Raw genomic sequence first — 23,936 nt, 5'->3', positions numbered from 1 at the left:
TTTCAATGTTTGTTACTTCTCCTTGTAGTTTTTTTTTATTATATAAAATTGCTATTGTTTTGACTTTTAAGTGATTTTAGCCCCCTTTTGCTAAAATATATAATATAAGCTACTAAAGGGGCCTGAATGATACCCGCTTCTTTCATTTAATTTTTATGTAAGTTTTATTTTATTTTTTCATATCACGGTTATTTGTCTTTTGAGCCTGTTTGAAATTAAAGATCACTGGTAGAGTCATAAGAAAATAAAGCTTTATTTTTTTCATCATATAGAAATATATTGCTACCTTTTCGCTTGTTTAAATTAGGTTCACTTGACTATATGCGCCATTTTAGAATTTCTTAACATTCGGTCAGTCCAGCCCTCGTCTTCTAGCTTTAGTTTTCATTTGGCCTTTCCATCCCTTTGACTTTGACAGTCCTGGTTACTACGGTAATCATTAATTTTAGACCTTCATTGTTGACTAAATTGCAATAGAATGTCTATATAATTTAGTAAATATGTGTTTAAGTCACAGATATTGTTTTTTGATTCACTTTGGAAGATACTGCTATTACAAGTTGAAAATACTCCTCAGAAACTATGAATGAACACAATTTCCCCGAAAAATGTCCGTAGATAATTGAGAGACAAACATTCCAAGTAACACAGAAACTCTGTTTTCAGATGGGGGTGTTGAGAGGCATCCTGCTCCAGAGACGGAGACCAACTACATTGAACCGGCGCCAGATGCTGTAAGAGAGGGGGAAAGCCAACCCAGGGCCCAAAATCCCAACCCTTCACGACCCTCTGAGGACTTGGAAAGAAACCAGTTCGTAAGCACCGAGCAGATGTGTAAGCAATAATTCATGTGACCAAAAAACCAAGTTATGTTGCTGTTTTGGCAGGTGGTTCTATGTAAGCATAAATCATGGTCACATGTTCTTACAGGCCAACAGATGGAGTGCGACACCAAGTTGAGAGATCGGTGCAAAGGAACGACATGCAACAGGTGAAGTAATAAGAATCTGCAATCACGAAAAGCAGGAAAAAAAATATTTAACCACAGATTGATCCTACTCGTAGATACGAGTGTCCACCTGGATGTTTTGACAGACACGGAAAAGTTGTCGGAACTACGTCTTATGACATGGTGAATACCAAATTACAATGATGCACTACTTGTACTATTTTATCGTTGTGCTGTTTGTTGTTTGTCTTGTGGAATACCCAGCAATCCAGTGTGTGTGGCGCTGCACTGCATGCTGGTATTATTGACAACGACGGAGGATGGTTGGATGTTACCAGACTGGGTCGAAAACAACAATTCACAAAATCCTACAAGAACGGCATTCAGTCGATTGGGTATTTTTCAGAATCACCCGTTAAAACGTGTTTTATTCTCAAGCATCATTTTCTTTATTTAATTTCACAGGAAAAACAGAAGTGCAAATTCCTTTAAAGTACAGTCTGTGCCTGGTAGGAATCGCTTAATCACATCTTGTGCAAGATAATGCCCTCTAAAAGAATCTCTCATTTGTTGCATTTTTTATTTTCTAGTCAAGGCGGTGAGGTGTGACACCACTGTGGCGCAATTCTGTCCTTTCAAGAAACCAGTACGGCACTGTCCCAGGTCACAAATATTTTGTTATGTTAACTCAATTTAGTAGAGTAGGTTGCAAACTCGGGTGAGGTAAATAACACTGTGCAGTAACACAGTGTAATAATGCTCTTCATTCAGACCATGTTTGGTACACAGGAAGTCAGGTAGCGAGCCAACAATGGTCGTCCAAGATGCAGGTATGGGGTCGGTGGTCCAGAAGAGTCAATCCACGAATGCGTCAGTACAAGAGTTTATCAGGAAGAACTGTTGATCAGGGAACTAAGAACTAAGGTAGGGTTGAGAGAGATAGAGGAGAAAGACAGAGAGGGAACCTACTGAGACACAAAAACGTGACACTTTCTAGCTCAAAATAGTTGTAGCTCATCGGCAGGTTTACTGCAAGTCTCACACAATACAAAGTGATGAATTTAAATTTTAATAGACGCTCAAAACAAGGACAGAATAAATCAATGAATTTTGAGCTTACAAGCAGAACAAAGAGCACTGTACACAATTCACAAGATATTGCATATCCTGCCTGTTTTAAAGGTCCTCCCCTGAGACCTTTGTTTTTATTGAAATCTCATGGGTTACAAAAAGCAGATCAACCCTAAAGGGTGTGGTATCAAAGAACAGGAACATGATTAGCAAAAATTCCAAATATAGAACAGCAGTGCGCAATAATAGTAAATATAAACCTAACCCTGGCCTTTGCCAGTCAGAATAGAATAACATTCTTCGTTGTAAGCAAGTAAAAAAAATATATGTAACGATTTTTCTCGATAAACATTAAACGATTTCTCAATCACCAATCGTATTCATTAAATAAGCTGTGTTCAGGGAGGAAGACATGGAAATCTGGCGTTTCTTCGGCTCTTTGAACCATGGTTTGCCTCCTCTGACACATCTGAAAAAAATAAGGAGGATTTTTCTTAGGACTTACTAGAGCCGGACAACTCCAGTATGCTTTGGTTAAATTATGTGTTGATTATTGCATTTTTTTGTTTCTTTTAGGTTGTATTGTCCCAAGAATTGCCTGCATGAAAGTCAAGCTAGAGTAATTGGGAGCAAATATTATGCAGATGTAAGCTAACTTGTTTTTTTCTTCTTGTTTTTTATTTTTATTTTTTCATACTGTAAAATGTGGCTTCGCGGCTGGGTGGTTAGCGTGCAGCCCCACGGTGTGAAAGTCCACGGTTCAAGTCCAGCTACCGAAGCCTCCCCATGTAGAGTTTGCATGTTCTCCCCACGCTTGTTTGGGTTTCCTCCGGACACTCAGGTTTCCTCCCGCATTCCCCATAACTAAGGTTTATTGGCCGGTCCAAATTGTCCCTAGATGTAAATGAGCAAGTGAGCTGTCTGTCGCTGTGTGCCCTGCGACTGGCTTGCAACCATTTCAGGGCATCCCCTGCTCACTGCCCGAAGATAGCTGAGATGGCTCCAGCTCCCCTGTGACCCTACTGAGGATAAGTGGTGCAGATAATGGATGGATATTGTAAAATGTGTGCAGGCCATATTTTTTAAAGAAAGACTGTTTAAGTGACGTTTCTACAGACTTACACTATATATATATATATTGATTTTTCTTGTTTTTGCAACAAACCTCAAAAAATGAACAAATCGCCTGAAATGAAAAAAGGGATGACATGTTGCGACCAGAGCTTATCAGAAACCCGTCCCCAAAATAACTTTGGACGCTGCTTCTATTAGTCTTATAAACAAATTATCACATCATCATAACAATTATTTGTTTATCCATTTAGAAATCATAGTTTGAAACATAGTATACGTTTTAAAGTTTCCCAAGTTTTTTTTTTCTCTTTTCCCATCCTTGTCCTCCTTGCTTTAACAAAGGGAGTGGAGAAAAGCAATGTGTGATAAGTCTTTTCTCGTGAAAAATCAGTTGAACTATTTGATGCTGTTGGAGTTTTTTTTAATTTATTTTTTTGAAATATTTTTCACCAGTAATGGAATTAAAGGCATAAAATACAAAGATAGAAATCTGTAAAAGTCCCACACTTGGTGTGCCTATCCCCATACCAAACAAGGGAATAAAGGACAGAAACATACGTACTCCCAAATATTGACAGTGCAGATAAGGGGACCAACAAATGTAAAAAAAAGACTAGATTAGAAGGTTTGTGGGGTCCTATTCTAGTTTGATGATCAGTAATGTGTATTTTATTGAGAAACGACAACACATCTTATGAGGATATGGAAAATATAGCGAAAAACAATATTAATGTTGTTCATTTAATTAATCAATGTTTCTTTCAAGTCAAGTCACATTTATTTGTACAGGCCTTAATTACAAAATGTCTTTAAGGACTGAACAGGTTACACTTACAATAGGTAAGCAATAGGTAACAAAACACAAAACTTAGTAAAACATCAACAAGAAAAACACTGGTGACATGTAAGAAAGATAAATATTTTTTCCAGAAAGCCCCTGACAGCAACAACACCTCGAGCCTAGAAAAAAAAATGTCTTAAAAGGTACATAACAGCAACGACACAGCTTCCCATCTCTGCTGGCTAGTCGATGCAGACGTTGATATGCTTCAGGTCCAGGCGCTGGTCCTTCTGTGTCATACCACCACCAGGCCAGGCAGCTTTCAATAAAAACGAGCACGCATCTGATCCACGGTTAATGTCACGAATTATCTTTTAATTGCGGCCTGCCTTATCTATTTAGAAGTCAAGTATCTGCCGAGCAGCCGTGCATGCAGGAGTCATCCAAAACGAATCTGGAGGTTACATTGATGTGATGCCAGTGGATCGCAGGAGGCAGTACAGAGGCTTTTCTCAAAATGGCATTACTTCTGAAAGGTATGGCGAGAACTAACCCGTTAGATATCCTTGCTATTATCTGTGACAAATTGGAATTATTTATATGCATTTAAAGGGATTATTTACCGTATTTTCTGCACTATATTACACCCCCCCAAAAAGTAGTGCTTTGTCATATATATATATATATATATATATATATATATATATATATATATATATATATATATATATATATATATATATATATATATATATATACATATATATATATATACATATATATATACATATATATATATATATATATATATATATATACATATATATATATATATATATAAATATATATACATATATATATATATATATATATATATATATATATATATATATATATATATATATACTGGACTGTCTCAGAAAATTAGAATATTGTGATAAAGTTCTTTATTTTCTGTAATGCAATTAAAAAAACAAAAATGTCATACATTCTGGATTCATTACACATCAACTGAACTATTTCAAGCCTTTTATTATTTGAATATTGCTGATTTTGGCTTACAGCTGAAAAAAACTCAAAAATCCTATCTCAAAATATTAGAATACTTCCTCAGACCAAGTAAAAAAATAATTTTATAACAGCAAAACTAAATCAAACATTTGAAAATGTCCATTGATGCACTCAGTACTTGGTTGGGAATCCTTTTGCACGGATTACTGCATCAATCCGGCGTGGCATGGAGGCAATCAGTCTGTGGCATTGCTGAGGTGTTATTGATGCCCAGGATGCTTCGATAGCGGCCCTCAGCTCATTTGCATTTGTAGGTCTGGTGTCTTTCATCTTCTTCTTAACTATACCCCACAAATTCTCGATGGGGTTCAGGTCAGGGGAATTAGCAGGCCAATCAAGGACAGTGATGCCATGGTCAGTGCACCAGTTACTGGTGGTTTTGGCACTGTGGGCAGGTGCCAGATCATGCTGGAAAATGAAATCCTCATCTCCATAGAGCTTTTCAGCAGATGGAAATATGTAGTGCTCTAATATCTCTTGGTACACAGTTGCCTTTACTCTGGACTTGATGAAACACAGTGGAACAACACCAGCAGCTGACATGGCTCCCCAAACCATTGCTGACTGTGGGAACTTCACACTGGATTTCAAGCAACTTGGATTTTGCTCCTCTCCAGCCTTTCTCCAGACTCTGGCGCCTTGACTTCCAAATGAAATGCAAAACTTGCTTTCGTCTGAAAAGAGGACTTTGGACCACTCTGCAACTGTCCAGTGCTTCTTCTCCATAGCCCAAGTCAGACGCTTCTTCCGTTGTCTTGAGTTCAGAAGTGGCTTGACCATGGGAATACGGCTATTGTAGCCCATTTCCCGGACACGTCTGTGAACTGTGGCTTTTGATACCTGGACTCCAGCTTCAGCTCACTGTCTTTGAAGCTCCCCCAAATTCTGGAAGCGGCTCTTCTTCACAATTTTGTTAAGGCTGCGGTCATCTCTCTTGGTTGTGCAGCGTTTCCGGCCACATTTTTCCCTTCCAACAGACTTTTTGTGGATATGCTTTGAAACTGCACTCTGTGAACAGCCTGCTCTTTGAGAAATTTCTTTTTGTGTCTTACCCTCCTGATGGAGGGTATCAATGATGGTCCTCTGGACAGCAGTCAGATCAGCAGTCTTCCCCATACTTGTGATTTAGTTTACTGAACCAAGCTGAGTGTTTTTAAGGCTCAGGAAACCCTCGCAAGGTGTTTCGAGTTAATTAGATGATTCAGGTGATTAGTTGAATAGCCTACTTGTATACTTTTTCATGATATTCTAATATTTTGAGATAGGATTTTTGAGTTGTTTTCAGCTGTAAGCCAAAATCAGCAATATTCAAATAATAAAAGGCTAGAAATAGTTCAGTTGATGTGTAATGAATCCAGAATGTATGACATTTTTGTTTTTTTAATTGCATTACAAAAAATAAAGAACTTTATCACAATATTCTAATTTTCTGAGACAGTCCAGTATATATATATATATATATATATATATATATATATATATATATATATATATATATATATATATATATATATATATATATATATACAGTATATATAAGACACACTGAACTATAAGGCAAAAGTAACTAAAACTACACTTAGATTTACTGTGTTAATTGAGTTATACTTACGGTATAAAGTCGCTAAACATTGAATGCAATGGGAAAAGTCCAGAAAATACAGTAATTGCAAACTACTTTGCAAAGAAAAAAACCAAAATGGTAAAAGTGGAAAGTGAGATGTTTGTAATGTTTAACAGCACAAACTTCGGCTGCTTCTTTATTGGCTATTATTGATATTAGTTTCCGAGTCACAAATCTTTAAAATCACTATTTTAATGTTTATATTCAAAATTTCTTACCAAATGAAACCTTACTTGATTTTTTTCTGTAGGTAAAATCAACCATAAAAAGTTCATTAAAATAATGTTCTATACTTTATAATGATGAATCTAATCTTATAAAAGGATAGCACCAAGCCACACTGTACCTAATGTTGACCTTTCATTTTGCTTCTTGCAGCTTAATGAACCCAACAGCAGGAAAAGCGTTCAGAGTATTTGCCATCATCTGATACATAGCACTAGAAAGTATCCAAGGACTCATCAATCAAGCTTTCTATTTTTTCTATAAAAAAGGGAAAAAAATAAAAACATTTGTGCATTGGCCATCAAAGGTGCAGCAGGACTTTAACTTAACTGAGATGTACTAGCTAAATGTATTTTTATATTTACTATTGGAGTAAATGTGTCTTTATGGTTCCTTCTATTTCAAAAGAATAAAAACACAATTTCTCATGCACACACGCTTAAACTATGTAGAAATTCAGCATTTCAAAGACCTGCTGTGCCTCATGATAAAAGCTACTGTAGATATGATTGGTCATTTTTCTGAGGAGAGGGGCTTAGCACATTTACTTTATATAAGGAAAATCTCGTACAAACGAACCCTGAATTAGCTACCTGTGGTGCAACGAGTCATCGCTTATTTGTCACACGGTCAGAACAATGTCTTCTGTCCAGAAAACGGATGATTGGAAAAAAAATTGTAAATTGCATAAGTGCTATTCTCAGGTAGAGTTATAGTGGCGAGCGGAGGAACTGAAGACTTTAGTGAACAATTTAAATCGCAATTGTGGGGGCATTTGTCAAATATGGATAGCACTAGTTAGTGAATACAAATAGAAAATTTAAATCACATTGTGTAGTGACATCATAAAAACTAGTCCATTTGTTAAAACTTTATTCACATGTTCCCAGTTCAAGTAGATATGATGTACTATCATTTAAAACGCTTTGAAAAGAAACAGTAGACTATTTTATTTAGTAGTATGAATTTATTGATGATTTTGTTTGCTGATTTGACTCCATACAGAGTTTTTTGAGTTTTATAAGCTTATGCTTCATTCTACTCCTTTTCGGGCATGCTACATTAATATTGTTTTTGTTTTTTTTGTTTTTTTTTCTCCTGACTTATATTCAAAATAAAAAGTTCATTCATTCTTATTCTTTGCACCCCTATTAGTTACTGAGTTTTTTACACAATTAAGTAACACTCGGGTTTTTGGGTTGTTAAATGATAAAGTATGTATATATATTCTTAGTATTAGAGGCAATTGACAGTATATTATTTTTTATCCATTTATTTTCCAAAAATGGACCAATGAACATAATATGTATATGTGTGTATATACTGTTTCTAAAATGTTGTAAATAATAATGAACGTTTAATTCTGTGTGGCAAGAGAGATTGCTTTCATTCATCTTTCAATCTTCCAAGCTGTTGTGAGCTGAATCTTAATTTTGAATAATTATATTTTCGTGTTTTTTACCGTTTCATTTTCAAGATATATATGTAAATGATCCCCTGGCTGGCCAGGTCTATGCATGATAAAATTGCAATAAAATCAATTTGCCAGGCGTAAAGACGCTTGTGTTCATAGTTCTTGTGTATTATGGCAGATATATTTCATACCATTGATGTTAAAAAATGATTGAGAAATTAAATAAACAGTTTTTTAAATACATGTATAGTTTTAAATATATGTACTTCTATTGTTGAATAGACATGCATGTTGTTTTTTCTTAGACACGTTTTGCCTAAGTATTTCCAGCTACTGATGTATATTATAATAAGGTAAAACTAATACTAAAAGTGTTAATGTGAGTCCACTCTTATGAGTGTTTTATTTTAACTTTTTTCCGAAGTGTCACCTTTTTAGAATAAAAATTAAATGTGAGACACCTTCTCAAGGTTTCTTATTTTTCCTCATGCAAAGGTTTTTGAGTTTTTCCTTGCCCGCATGTTAGTTTAATATCAGGGGATGGTGTAAATGTTACCAGCGCAGTCCTTTGAGACATTTTGTGATTAAGGGCTTTACAAAAAAATGTGACGTGACTTGACTTGACTACTTAACAATATATAGTGCCGGATGAATATCAGATAAGTGTTTAAAGATCCCATCTGAATAATGGCTTGTATGTTTATTTCCATGTCTCTATCTATGGATGTGTGGTGTAGAATGTGTATATTAATATATGTATATTATACGCTGCAGCACTATCTCAAGGCATGTGCAACCAAATCAGGGAAAAAAACATTCTGGTTTAAAAAAAACATTATATGACCCCTTACCTAAATGTACTGTACATCACGTTAAACAGTCTAGGAACACGATTAATGCCAAAGAGGACTTGGGCCAACTCTCCTGCAGAAGAAAGGTAAGCACTGCAGTGTCAAAATTCACAAGAGTGTGCTGCAGAGGCGGCCATTGCTACAAGAATCCCCAAAACAATTCTGGGCACTACTTGACATCATACAGCATTTCACTCGTGAAAAAAGTCAAGTTCTGTGTAATGTATATCTGCACAATTTTGATTCATGTTGTGTTTGTGGAATATACTATGAAACAGTTGTTACAACTTAAAACAGACTCAACTGAGCATGCACATCATGAACAAGCTGCCAAAGGCTTCAATCATGACTTTAAGCCAGGAGATGGCGGCAGAGAGTAACAAAGTTTCAAATCCCGCACCCCGCATTTAACAACAATTATCCATTCATGTATTTTAAAGATCTAACTCGCAGTCATACGGGTGATAAGGCATGTAAAATAATGTGCTGTTGATTTTATATAGTGGGTAAAATTATGTAAAGAGGGGCTATAAAAAGTTTTCATCCAGACCACACGTGTCAAACTCAGGCCCGCGGGCCAGAACTGGCCCGCAGTGACATTAGAATTGGCCCCACGAGATCATATCAAATGGGCCCACTGTATATACTGGCCCACTATGATACTATATAATTGGCCCACTGTATATACTGTGCCGCTAATACTAGAAATCCCACAATGCTTTGCTAGAATTTTGGCATGCAGTAAAGCAAGCTCTCCCGTTCACAGTCATTCATCCATGCCCCGGTCGCATCGGACAAATTAACAATTTCACCCTCCACAAAAATGGCCAAACGAGAGATACACGATAGGACCTTCCAAGACAGGTGGGAGGCAAATCTAAGAAAAGATGCCAGGTATGTGGCTTAGACCAATGTGCAGAGTAAATAAGAGCGTAGCAAACTGACCTTGAATAGATATGTTTTGTATGCATTTTTTCTACTGCGAGGCATGGTCTGTCAATATTTGAAATGATTTTTATCGAATTACATTATTATTTTTGGTTCTGTTGTTGTTGGCTTTGAAAAAGATTTACTTGAAAAAGGAACTTGAAAGATAAGCGGAGATACATACTACTTTATTTATTTTATTAAATAAGAAATTAACACCACTGTGTCTTTTATTTCAAACTTAGTTTCTCATGTTTTTATAATATCAAGCTTTGGTTGTTCCAAATTCTGTGTTTAAGCAAAACTAAAATTTGTTTCCATATGAGAAGCTTAAACATTACATATCAGTTGCAGTTATTTTTTCAATAAATATTGACTTTGGCCCGTGACTTTACTTCTCTGCTTAATTTTGGCCCACTGTGAATTTGAGTTTAACACCCCTGATCCAGACCATAAAGTGAAAACATAGTGTGCCATATCCCTGGTCTGCTTTCGGCTACATCACCGTTGTAATTTTTTCATGCTACTTTGTGTTAAAATGTGTACCAGCAAAATATGTATGAGTATTTGACCTCATTCGCAGCTCACAAAACCCCTTTCTGCCAGGATTGTGTGTGTGTCTTGGGTAAGTGCAGCCTGCTAGCGACCATCCGTCTCCAGGCCCAGTTTCATAAGAGAAAAAAATTCAAAAAATAGCAGCTCTTTCATTACTGTGGCAACTGAGTATTCATTGTACATGTGTGAAATCATAAAACAAGGTGGGTATATTCAAATATTTGCCAACTTTGGAGTACTTTTACAATCATAAAGGGATGAATGAAACATTATTATTTCAAGAAATACCAGTAACTTCGTAATGTCCCAATTTTTTACTTCAGCACCTGGTTTCATTTAGTCTTACAGAGATCGCATATGCTAAAACTTGTTTATAGGGTCAAACGTGAGGAAGCAGTGTGCCATGCCTGGAATTCTAGGCCAGATGACAAGGGAGAAAAAAACCTCACCTCCTTGACTGGAATTTATTTGACCTTAACACAACATCACCTGACATCTTTGAAAGGACCCCAAATGAGTTTGTGAGCCGCACTACTCAGCAAACCGCCATACGTCAAATACGTCAGTAAATCTTTGCCAGGGCCAAAGCCTTCAAAATAGTCGACCTCAAACCAAACATAACGGTATTTTATAATCACAGCTTTACCTGTCATCTCACGATCCCTTAAATATCCGTCTTTACAAGCTCTATATCGGTAATAAAGAGAATTTGATTGAAGGGATCTTTTCATAGAATATGAATGCATATAATCCTGGCTGTTTTTAACAACACACTTCTGTGATGGCACTATACGCTATAAAACATTTTGATTACGTGTGTGAAAGCAAGATGGTAATTACAAGGGGTGTCGAGAAGTGTTTGAAACTTGAGCACACCAAATGACTGTGTGTCGTGTGCGCTTTTGTGGAGAAATGTGTATTTCTCAATTTGTCTGAAGCGAGTAACCATGAGGCCCTTTCTAAATATGACTAGTACAATCATTCTCACGCCATTAAATGGGCTCCTAAGGTGGTTAAAACTCTCGGGTGGACACACACCACGCATGTGGGCTATATGCGGACAAGTATTGCGTGCACGTGTGTGCGTATGTTTCAGTGGAGAAGCATGCGGTTAAAAAAACACCCTTCAATCCTCCACCACTTCTAGATTTGGACAAAGTTTTTTTTTTTTATCAAGCATAGTTAGCAGCTGTGTTTTGGTAGAGAAACATGGTAATCATACCCACAGCTGGGTTTTCTGCCCTATGAGTTTTATTTAAATCCTTGTCTGATTATTTTCTTCTGATACAAAGTACAATGGGAAGATATTCAGTGAAACCTCACAGTATGTTATTCCAAGAATCCAAGTTCCATTTGACCTTGTAGAATGACTTCTGCAGAAAGCCGAGTTGGATAAAATCTGAGAAAATGTAGACAAATAATTCTAAAAAATACACCATATTTTCCGTACAATGAGGTGCATTGGATTATGAGACGCAACCCAAAAATTAGTCTTTTATTATTTCTTTTTCACACAAATGCAGCACCAGACTATTAGGCGCCTAAAATTAAGGCTACAGTTGGGCTCTTCATACACTAACGGCATAAGATTGATAAGTCGATCAGAGTCGCTGATTAAAATTGCAAAACATTTTTTGCAAAAGGAATCGAACGCGGATCCCAAGTGTCAGGGTGCCTACACCTTACCACTAGACCACCAGTGGTACAGATAACATATGAAAATGCATTAGGCTTGCTCTCATTGTTACAATCTTTTTATGGTGCCAGAAACACTGATTTGCATAGTGCATTTTGTTTTGCCTTTTGATAGGTTAAATCTGGGGTCTCAAACTTTTCTCAAGAGAGCTACTTTTTAGCACTGCGACAATGAATCGATTAAAATCAATGATGAAAAGCGTCAGCAACAAATTACGTCATTTGTTCCTTGTGTCGCTCGATTTATGCGCAACTCAGCACGTTGCGAGGCAGGGCGAGCACAACAGAGGTGCAATGCGATCTAAGGCACAATTTTCAAAGGCTACGGTAAATTCAACTCGCAAAACATGACGGACAATGAGAAAACAGATCGACCGAAATCCGCAACAGTGTGGGAGCACTCCACACTTCACTGAACAAAAAATTGGTGAGGCAGCAATAAAAAAAAAAACCATGGAGTCATTTTTCCGCTCGAGGAGCCGTCATTTGGCTGTCGTGTCATTCATTTATCGCGCACCGATGTTTCTGTGGGAGGGTTAAAACACATCTCTCCTCCTCTGCGAGGCACCGCAATGAAAGCGCGTAATGAAAATGTCTAAATTTCAGGTAAAAATGCGCATTTAAAAAGAAATCATGATTACTTTGCCGTGCTCACGTGCCACTGGTTAACCCCTCGCATGCCACTGGTTTCCGACCCATGCTCTGGATGAACTGCAGAGGTCTACAGCTGAGGGGGGAGAATCTGTCCATCGGACAACAATCATTCGTATACTGCACAAATCTGGCCTTTATGGAAGAGTGGCAAGAAGGAAGCCATTTCTTAAAGATATCCATAAAAAGTGTTGTTTAAAGTTTGCCACAAGCCACCAAAACATAAAGTAAAAGCTACAATGGAATGGTTCACCAAAAAACATACTAAGGTGTTAGAATGGCCAAGTCAAAGTCCAGACCTCAATCCAATTGAGAATCTGTGGAAAGAACTGGAAACTACTTTTCACAAACGCTTTCCATCCAACCTCACTGAGCTCGAGCTGTTTTGCAAGGATGAATGGGCAAAGATATTAGTTTCTCGATGTGCACATCTGATATAGACATACCCCAAGCAACTTGCAGCTGTAATCTCAGCAAAAGGTGGCGCTACAAAGTATTAACTCAATGGGGCTGAATAATTTTGCACACCCACTTTTTCATTTTTTATTTATTAAAAAGGTTTAAAATATCCAATAAAGTCTGTTTCGCTTCATGTTTGTGTCTTACTTATTGTTGATGCTTCACAAAAAATTACAGTTTTATATCTTTATGTTTGAAGTCTGAAATGTGGCAAAAGGTCACTAAGCTCAAAGGGGCCAGATACTTTCCACTGCGTATTGCTCTGCCAATTAAAGGATTAACAAATGTAGGTTAACCTTAAAGCACGTCACTAGAAACGGCAGCAACCACAACAAAACATTTTTTTTGTTTGAGAATTTAACAACACAGAACTAAAAGAAAACTGCCTTCTTATATTGATGTCAGTGTTCATGAGGATTCCTCAGTAATCCCAAATTTACTGTTGCCTTCTAAAAGTAGAGCGAATCTAAAAAAAATTGCAATTTGGTCAAAGTCAAAGAAATGATGTTAAACAATTCATGATTGTGTCCCACTTATTGTTGATTCTTCTCAAGAAATTACAGTTTTATATCTTTATGTTTGAAATGTGGCAAAAGGTCACAAAGTTCAAGGGGGCCAAATAGTTTCACAAGCCACTGTATGTGCAGGTGTAAAGTATACATTTGTATTTATTTTGTTTGGGTTTTTTTACAAACACTGTTTCTTTTTAATGTTTAATATTGTAGAAGATTTTGTTTTGTGCACTGTTTTCCTATCCGTCCACAAAATTTAAATATTTTAATACAGAAGAGGAAATATAATATATGTGTTTTTTTTCATCCGATTCATCAATTAATTGATTAGATTATTAAAATAAATAGTTAGTTGCAGCCCTACTACTTTTTGTGATTTCATTAGCTCAGGAGGTAGAGCGTTCGTCTTGGGATCAAGAGATCATAGGTTCGATTCCCGGATCCTCCATGTTATATGTCGAAGTGTCCTTGGGCAAGACACTGAATCCCCAATGCCCCTAATAAGCAGGTAGGCGCCTTGCAATTAAGCCCACGGAACAAGAGGACGTGATTTCACCCAATAAAAATTGGTTCTTTAGTTTATATTTTTAAATCTGGATCTTAGTGCTGCTTTTGACACAGTGCACCACAATTTCCTACTAGAACGGTTGGAAAAATGGATTGGTCTCTCAGGAACCGTCCTCTCGTGGTTCAGATCCTACCTCTCAGATAGGACGCACTGTGTTAAATATGGTGAAATGACATCTGAGCCCTTTAATGTTACCTGCGGTGTTCCGCAGGGTTCAGTGCTTGGCCCCCTTCTTTTCAGCATTTACATGCTTCCATTAGGTGATATTATTCGCAAGTACAATATCAGCTTCCACTGCTACGCAGACGACACTCAACTATATCTTCCGTTGGAGGAATCTCCCACACTAAACTGTGGAAATTTGGAGGCCTGCCTCATTGAGATAAAAGAGTGGATGTCACTCAATTTCTTGCATCTTAACTCTGAAAAGACCGAAATGTTAGTCATTGGTCCATCTAAATGCCGTGATATATTCTCAAAAACTGCTGTGAACATTGACAAATGTCACATCACACAGAGTGACTCAGTTAAAACTGTAGGTGTCATATTTGACCCCGATTTGTCCTTTCAAACACATGTGAAGAAAATTACTAGAAGCACTTTCTTCCATCTTCGCAACATTGCTAAAATTCGTCCTATACTGTCTCAGTCGGATGCGGAGATTATAATTCACGCGTTTGTTACCTCCCGTCTCGATTACGGTAATGCACTACTCTCCGGTCTCCCGAAGTCCAGAATCAAGAGTCATCAGCTGGTACAAAATGCTGCAGCGAGGCTTTTAACTAGGACAACGAAGTCCGATCACATCACGCCGATTTTTGCTAACCTGCATTGGCTCCCTGTTAGCCTAAGATGTGATTTCAAGGTTCTCTTAGTATTATACAAAATCATACATGGACTTGCTCCCTCATATCTTTCAGATCTGATTTCCCCCTATGTTCCGGTCCAAAGCCTTCGTTCTGAGAGCGCTGGTCTTCTGGTGATCCCAAGAGCCAAGAAGTATTCTGCTGGTTCGAGAGCGTTCTCCATCCGGGCACCGGTGCTGTGGAATGCTCTTCCCCCTGAGATCCGATCTGCAACCTCAGTGGAAATGTTTAAATCTAAACTTAAAACTCACTTCTACTCCATAGCATATGAATAACCTACTCTTCTCGTCGGCTGAAAGATAGTCTGTGTAATATAGTGTAATAATCTGTGAAGCCCTTTGAGACTCTTCGTGATTTAGGGCTATACAAATAAAAATGACTTGACTTGACTTGACTTAAATCCCTCCTTTGGCCACATATGCATTTCTAAAATAACAACTTAACATTTTCTTACGATCTTGTTACTACTGTATACTATCATTACAATTATTGGAAGTAGGGATAAATAGACCACTAAAAAAAATTCACAAGAAAATCCAAATAAACTAGCGCTGGTGAGCTATTTTCAGAACAGAGCCTCGGGGAACTCAGCTGTCCTACGGGGGCACTCTGGTGCCCGCGGGCAACACATTTGAGACCCCTGGGTTAAACTGTCTCTCAACATCTGCCCCTGTACGTCAATAGCGTTGTAGTTTTATGTGTAATTTATATGTACATAAAAGAGCTTGTATAGTACTTTGTTGAAATACTTTCTGTTTTTTGCAACAATTTACTCAACCATAATGTGCGGTATATATATATTATACGTTGAACTTTCAAATTTCTGCAAAATTTGGGGTATGTAGGTGTTTCCTTATGGTCTGGAAAATACGGTACATGGAATTATTTTTTTAATGATTTTTTTGGGGGGGTTAGAAGATTTCTGAGTTCATGTGTGCCCTTTTCATTTTCTTTGAGTGGACTTACTTTATATATGGATGGATACAATTGTGCCATCCATTATATATGGACTGTAAACCAAAACAGAAAAGTCAAAGAGGACTCAACCAATAAAGTAATTTCTCGTTTTTATGCAGTGGTTATGTTGGGAAAACTCTCCCAATAGGCAAAACTCGCAAAGTAAAAAAAACGGTTCTTTATCAAATACTTTACTACTGTATACATTGAAACCAAAGAACAAATCCACTATAGCGTTGAAAATTATTTCTGGAAAACACAAATGTGGCATAAAAATCATTTTAGTCTCCTTTAGTATTTTAAGAAGTCAGACTTTGCAGTAGAAAGATTTTTCCTCTGCCTTTTGTTTTTGTCTTGCTGACTTGGTGGCTTTCAGAAAAACTTGAAAAAAATCAATGATAATAAGAATCATCATTATCATCATCATAATCATTTTTAAATGCCTTTTTCTTGTTTCTAATGAGAGTGATAACAGCTAAAAATATTTTACTGAGATAAATGCTTTTAATCTTTTCGACAACCATTTACACTCACATTCATAGTTAGAGAATTGAATTATCCATTAACCAAACCTAGTGGCGGGCTGTGCATTTCACACCCAGGCCTTCAGTTGGTTAAATCAATCCAACCCACAAGAACTAAAATTGCAATATTATTTAAGGAATATTTTACCAACAATCGTTTTTTTTCTCCACGAAACAACATCCTCCTATCTCCAATTTCAATCACTCTGTCGTATAGATTATCCATGTGTTTTAGTTCCATCAAGAAGTCCTTTTCTCTCACATTAAAAATAATGCTGACAGTCAATCCTGTCCTGTTGTATTTCTGGCATAAGTTAGAATTCAATTTAGGGCAGAAAATGTCCATTTAACAGAAGTAGTGGAAACATCATCACATTTTCATTGTGATACTTCAGTTACCGCCCCCTAGCCAATCATAATTTGTGAAACCGCTGACTTTTTATTCTTTCTAGAAGGCACTGACTCACCAACTCAGAATCTGATTGGCTAAAACAACAGCTTTATTGTCTGGGTTAATTTCTGACCCTGGCCAAAAGCAATGGCCGAAATGTAATTCGTTAAATAACTAAATATGAAAGCATACATCTGGAAGCAGCGCAACCAGGGGAAACTCAATGAAAGTAAGCAGACAGACAATTTGAAATTATTTAATAAATGTTCATGGACAAAATATACTTAACATCACATGATTCTGATATTTTATGGCCAGCGGGGAAAGCTTTGATGGCCGTAACCGGCCATCACTGACCAAACCTAACTTAACAAATTAATTACATCAACGTAACGTCATCTATCAATCTCGTACTTTTTAATTTGACCACAGAATGGCAACGTACTAAAATATATAGTGGTGATAATGGCATCCGTTTTAGGTAAACTATATATTTATAAACCATCCCTTTATCTAATGTGTTATACGTTTGGCCAATTCAAGCTGCTGACAGGTTTGAAAGTGCCCCCTTCCTGGCATAATATTGTGGCGGAAGAGCACAGTGCTTTTACTTGTAAAAGCTCCTATTTGATGACACAAGAAGTTGTCCAAACCAAAACCTTGCTGTGTGTTTTTGCAACTACCTGGCTTGGAAGAAGAGTCAGTAAACAGGTAAAAGTCCTACAAATAGATTAAGGTCACTTAATAAGATGGCCTTGAGGGGGGCCAGTTTGTTGCCAGCTTGTTCCCAGCGTGCGTCAGCACTGACCTTTTTTCTGTTTGCTGAAGGGATTTTCATTTTACCGTTTTCTAATTTTCGCATCGGACACATAAGAGAGGAAGTTTTTGCGGCTTTATTCACTAGTTCATTCCAAGTTCTTCCTTTTTTTGAATTCTGCTTCTTTAATCCTTCCTGTGCTTTGGCTAAGTAGGTATTTTCAAAGCCCTCACATTATCATTCAATTTATCTGACAATGGTTGTTATTTGAAAACGTTTGTTAAGGGAAATTATGGTTTAAGTATAACATATTCTATATTTTACACCCAATATATATCTTTATACATTTACATATTTCTGTATTGTATTCAAAACCAGTTAAGCTTTCAAGTTTTTCTCAGGAGCAGGCACCTTCAAGGTCAGGACAATAAGCCAAAAAGCTACAATTCAGACACTCACTGTTAGACTCCTATCTGTTGTCAAACAGGTGCACGGAACTCCTTTGCTAACCATCTACAACTTGAAGGCCGCTGAGTGCGTCTTTTTCTGTGGGAGTTTCACTGCCAAATACCAATGTTCATGCTCATCATTATACTCGCACGCTATCTAGCGACCAACAGTATACACTGCATTTCCTGTCTGAACCAATCAGAAACCTTATTGTGTCCTCCAATCAGAATCCACAAGACCATATAAAAAAGAGGCGCACACTTCAATCTGCGAAAGTATTTCATTTCAATTTACAAGAACGCAATATTGCCTTTTTCTATGTGCTTGCTTTGGTTTAATAAACGAGTTTGAGTGTAACTTAAAAGTTTCTTAAATCATCCGGACATTGTTTTCAACCTGACACGTTTTAACGTTACTTTGATTTACTAGTAGTCTGTATTCTTGGGACCCTTGCTAGGAGGGTATTTTCTGAAACCTGGTAGTCATGTTCCCACTTTTGTTCATCCAACAAAAGAACCCTTCTAAAGAGTGGAGGCTTCAGTTTCTATTCATGTCTTAACCTTTCTGGACCAACAGCACCATTTACTGACATCACGTTCGAGAAATCCAGGCTGCAGTCAGACCATCTTGGTAAAGAAAATGACAAATCACTCATCAACGTTTTAATTTGAAGAGCAGCTTGAGAAATGCTGATACATTTTAGATTAGTAGAATTGACCTTCACACACTGTCCCCCAAAACCAGCGGATTAATCCGTGGGGCTGTTTTTCATCTTTTTTTTTTTATTGTTGGGTGTTGATTAGACTGTGTTCCTCAGGGATCCCTGTAGGGCAGACCTGGGCACTCCGGTCCTGGAGGGCCGTATGTTCTGCATGATTTTTGAGGTTTCTCTGATCCAATACAGGTGATTCCAATCACCAGTATCGTTAACGAGCACTTGCTAGCTTGCTAACGAGGTTATAATTTGTATCACCTGAGTTAAAGAAGAGCAAACTTCAAAATCTGGCAGGACGTATGGCCCTCCAGGACCGGAGTGCCCAGGTCTGCTGTAGGGGGTGTTTTGGGAGTGTAGGGTACCACACAGTCTTATCAGGGCTTTGCGGTCCATGTATGCCTGGTGCCAGAGTTTGGTCTGCATTGCCGGGGCGGGTACTTAGGGAGTGCGCCGATCAGCTTGTGTACTAACAGACATTTTCAACACCTCGCTAGACCAAGCCAAAGTACCATCATGCTTCAAATTTGCCAACATCATCCCAGTGCCAAAGAAACCCCAGATCTTATCATTCAACGATTACCGGCCCGTTGCACTGACTCCTATCATAATGAAGTGCTTTGAGAGACTGGTTAAAGAGCACATAACCTCCAGTCTCCCCTCCTCATTCGACCCCTTTCAGTTTGCCTACAGGACAAACCGCTCCACCAGGGATGCCATCTCCTCTGCGCTTCACCTGAGCCTGACACATCTAGAGGAGAAGAACACCCATGTGCGAATGCTGTTCCTGGACTTCAGTTCAGCATTCAACACCATCATCCCACAACATCTGGTAGACAAAATGAGACTCCTGGGTTTCAACACCCCCCTGCGGAACTGGCTGCTGGACTTCCTCTGTGACAGACCCCAATCAGTGCGGATAGGTCAGAACAGTTCAGATGTCATCTACCTCAGCACGGGCGCCCCCCAAGGCTGCGTCCTAAGCCCCTTGCTGTTCACCTTGATGACACACGACTGCGTCCCTAGGTCCGCCACAAACCACATCGGGAAGTATGCTGACGACACAACAGTGGTGGGCCTCATCAGGGATGACAACGACCTGGCCTACAGAGAGGAGGTGGAGCAGTTGGTGGGCTGGTGCAGGGACAACAGCCTGGTCCTGAATGTTGACAAAACTAAAGAGATCATTGTCGACTTTAGGAAAAACCAGCCCAACCATGCCCCACTTTGCATCAACAACAAGGCTGTGGAGGTTGTCAGCAGTATCAAGTTCCTAGGGGTGCACATTACAAACAAACTCACCTGGTCCGTGAACACTGCATCACTGGTTAAGAGGGCACAGCAGCGCCTGTACTTCCTGCGGAGGATGAGGAGAGCCCACCTGCCCCCACCCTCCCTCATCACATTCTACAGGGGCACCATAGAGAGTGTCCTGACCAGCTGTATCTCTGTGTGGTGTGGAGGCTGCAGCGCTACCGACTGGGGTAGTGTGAGGAGGGTAACGAGGACAGCAGAGAAAATAATCGGGACTACACTTCCCTCCATTCAGGACATTGGCCAGAAGCGCTGCCTATCCCATGCTAAGAACATTACCGGGGACCCCTCTCACCCCCATCATGGACTGTTCACTCTGCTAGCCTCTGGGAAGAGGTACTGCAGTGTGCGGTGCAGGACCACCAGGCTCCGCAATAGTCTAGTCCCCCTGGCCATTAGACTGTTAAATGGTCAATCTAACATATAGTTAACTTAAATCTAAACGGCTGCTAATTTGACTTTTTGCACTACTGGCAGTTTTTTTATAGCTTGCCACTCCTTGCACATTGCTCTCTGCACTATTGTAATTACAGCGTTATTGTTACAGTGTTAATATTACTGTGTACCTGACTTGTTAACCTGACTGCCCATTTTGCACATCTGGTTAGCTACTCTTCTTGCACTATCGGCACTATGGTAAAATACTATACGTAGCCAAAATACAATACAACTTTATTTATATCTGTACATTCAAGGAAACTGTGGGGGTCAGATGCATCGACATTTCGTTCTGTATACACGTGTACTAGAATGACAATAAAGTAGATCTGAATCTGAATCTCAATCTGAAGTCGGATTCGTTTCCAGTGTAAGATGGACTCTGCCAAGGCTGTCTTTTGTCACAGATTCTGTTTATTACTTTTATAGACAGAATTTCTGTGCGGTGTCTTGGCGGGCACGCAGTCAGGTTTGGAAGCCTCAGTATTGCATCCCTGCTTTTTGCAGATGGTGTGGTGCTGTTTGCTTCCTCAAACCGTGATTTGCAGCCGATTGTGAATCCCCTGTGATGAGAATCAGCACCTCCAAGTCCGAGACTGTGGTTCTCAGCCTTTTGGGTTGCTGATTTTGGGCTGGGGAAGAGATTCCTGCTCCTATTGGAGGAGTGAAAGTATATCGGGCTCTTGTTCAACATACGAATCGGTGCAGCGTCTGCAGTCATGCGGAACCTGTAACGGTCAGCCGTGGTGAAGAAGGAGCTGAGCTGACATGGAAAGCTTTGGATTTATCCGGGCGATCGACGTTCCTACCCTTCCCTATGGTAAGGACCGAACGGATAGCCCAGGACACTCTAGGGCAGGGGTCGGGAACCTATGGCTCCCGAGCCATATATGGCTCTTTCTATGAGTACCTGTGGCTCGGAGACAAATTTGATTGCATGCAAATTTTCTCCATCTCGTCCAAAACGTAAGCTATTAATCCTGTTCAAAGACTCACAAAGCCAAACCAAAACTGACATAATTGTTGTGCTTGGCAGTATATATAGGGCACGTTTTTCACTACAATTTACAGTCAAGGTGTTGCACGGAAAAAAAAAAAAAACTCGTTCTGGCTGTACATCGCTAAAGAATCCGTTATATAAAACCTCACTATATTATCTGTCTTCAGTGTTCAGATACCTTATGATGAATCCACAGAACACACTGTAAATACGACAAAACACCGGAAGAGAACTTAAAGTTTTTTGATTGGGTGAGTGGGAGGGATGGGTGGAGCTATGCAAAAAGTGCAAGCACTCCCTCCCATCTCTCGCCCTACGCCGTCTGCGCCATAGATAAGCACATCAGGCTCCCTGTTTGCAGAATGTTGTCACGTTTTTACAAAATAACTGCTTACATTTGGTTTTGAAACCAATATGTGTGGAAAAAAAAGGGTCAAAATGAGTTTAACCGATCTTGAGTAATTGCAAGAAAGACACAAGTTTAAAGTGGTATGTTTGTTGATTTTGGGACACGAGCTCTGGCATTATTCTCTTTTCATAATTTTTATCAAATCATCAAAAATAAATGTGCTAAGACTAAGCTTTTGTCTGTGGCGCGGGTTTAGCAATTTAGTAAATTTGTCTCATAATATATGGTGTGGCTCTTTCCCAAAATAAAATTAATATATTTTGCTTTTATGGCTCTTTGAGTCAAAAAGGTTCCCGACCCCTGCTCTAGGGAGACTACATCCCTTGGCTGGCATGGGAACACCTCGGGATCACGTCGGATGAGCTGGATGAAGAGACTGGGGATAGGGAGGTCTGGGCTTCCCTGCAGAGGCCACTGCCCCTGCCACCCTGACCCCAGAGAAGCGAAAGAAAATGGATATATTTATTGGTGGGGCTTGGGTTGAAAAATGGGCTGGTTACACCCATGGTGCAAACCAAGGAAAGTCCATTCTTTGAATGTTTAGTTGTGAACTAAGCTACTGTGAATAGGAATTTTTCATTTTAGCAACTATCTTCGTCCATTTAACTTGCTGTGATAGAGAGGTGTTTTACCCGTGACATTCCTGATAGGTATCAGTGATGCATATGAGGCAAAAAAGTCACACACAAAAGCTCAATTTAGTGGCGCAGATCAAAGAAACTGTTTTTTTTAATCATCAAAACAAAGTCACTGTCTAGCTGCTTTCAAATAGTTTTCCTTATTTGAAATGTTTCTATCTGCGATAGTGTGTTTCACATACCTGTCAACCTGTACTTTTTTGCCGTACAAAGTACGTTTATTATGCATTTTAAGACGTGTACGACGTACAAGAAAATCTTTACGGAAAAACGCAAATTTGTCAATTATGGGTACCATCCGATATACACCTACTATCATGAAACGGCAAATCAATCAAGTCAAGGGAGTTCGCCGCAGTAGCCTCTATCTCGGTAACGTTTTTTTTTTCGTTGCAAACAAAGCGAGCGGTTTGATTCTACTGTGCGCATGCATCTGCTGCCTGATTTCATGTGGTAGTTATGTCGTGAAAGGAAGTCCATCTCTTTTTAGAGAACCGGATTTTTTGGTTCACCTCATTAAAGAGAGTTGGCTCTCAAACGGCTCACTTGCTTTGATGCATTATATTACGAATTATTATTGTTGTATAAAGAAAAAAAGGAAGTACAAAAGGAGAAAATGAAAAAAGACATGTGTGTTTATCCCTTTAATCAGTATATTACCAAAAATAATTTAATTCAGAAAATTCATTAATAATTTGAATAAGAAAATGTATTATTCTACTTAATTATATTTGCATGTATTTTTCCTTCTACGGTGAATGTCCAAGCTACTTAATTTTTGAACGTTTTTATGACAAACCTCATTCATGTCGAGCAACTCAGTTGCTCACAACAAAATGTTAATTAACAATATATATGATATAACTAAACACATGCACAATATAACATGTTAAACTACATAAATAAACACGTTTGAAAAAAAATAGTGTGTAAGATTATTTTCTATTTTGTAAGGGAAAAAACAACATTTTGTAAAGCAATGGAGCGGTGGAGGTTGACAGGTATGGTTTCACAATATTAATCTGTCAATTGGCCGGTAATAAACTGACATAG

At 38.5% G+C, this 23,936-nt stretch overlaps 1 protein-coding gene and 1 long non-coding RNA gene across 2 annotated transcripts in view; one reads left to right on the top strand and one right to left on the bottom strand.

The window, feature by feature from the left end:
• The window catches only part of LOC148373309 (cysteine-rich secretory protein LCCL domain-containing 1-like), a 30,080-nt gene extending 21,415 nt beyond the window's left edge, over positions 1-8,665 (top strand). Inside the window, exons 7-15 of the mRNA XM_088345082.1 lie at positions 667-834; positions 931-991; positions 1,066-1,132; positions 1,214-1,344; positions 1,415-1,458; positions 1,540-1,612; positions 2,597-2,666; positions 4,278-4,411; positions 6,949-8,665. Of these exons, the coding sequence (XP_088201208.1) occupies positions 667-834; positions 931-991; positions 1,066-1,132; positions 1,214-1,344; positions 1,415-1,458; positions 1,540-1,612; positions 2,597-2,666; positions 4,278-4,411; positions 6,949-7,000 (800 nt within the window). The 3' untranslated portion in view covers positions 7,001-8,665. The remainder of the gene's footprint in view (positions 1-666; positions 835-930; positions 992-1,065; positions 1,133-1,213; positions 1,345-1,414; positions 1,459-1,539; positions 1,613-2,596; positions 2,667-4,277; positions 4,412-6,948) is intronic.
• LOC148373308 (uncharacterized) overlaps positions 2,115-23,936 on the bottom strand; it is a 23,240-nt gene continuing 1,418 nt past the window's right edge. Inside the window, exon 3 of the long non-coding RNA XR_015851481.1 lies at positions 2,115-2,489. This is a non-coding gene — a long non-coding RNA (uncharacterized LOC148373308). The remainder of the gene's footprint in view (positions 2,490-23,936) is intronic.

Source organism: Urocampus carinirostris, chromosome 1 (genome assembly GCF_059441175.1).
Source record: "Urocampus carinirostris isolate Australia breed hairy pipefish chromosome 1, RoL_Ucar_1.0, whole genome shotgun sequence".
Classification (NCBI taxonomy): Eukaryota; Metazoa; Chordata; class Actinopteri; order Syngnathiformes; family Syngnathidae; genus Urocampus; species Urocampus carinirostris.
The sequence above is the reverse complement of the archived record's forward strand: the minus strand, read 5'-3'. Positions and strand labels throughout refer to the sequence as shown.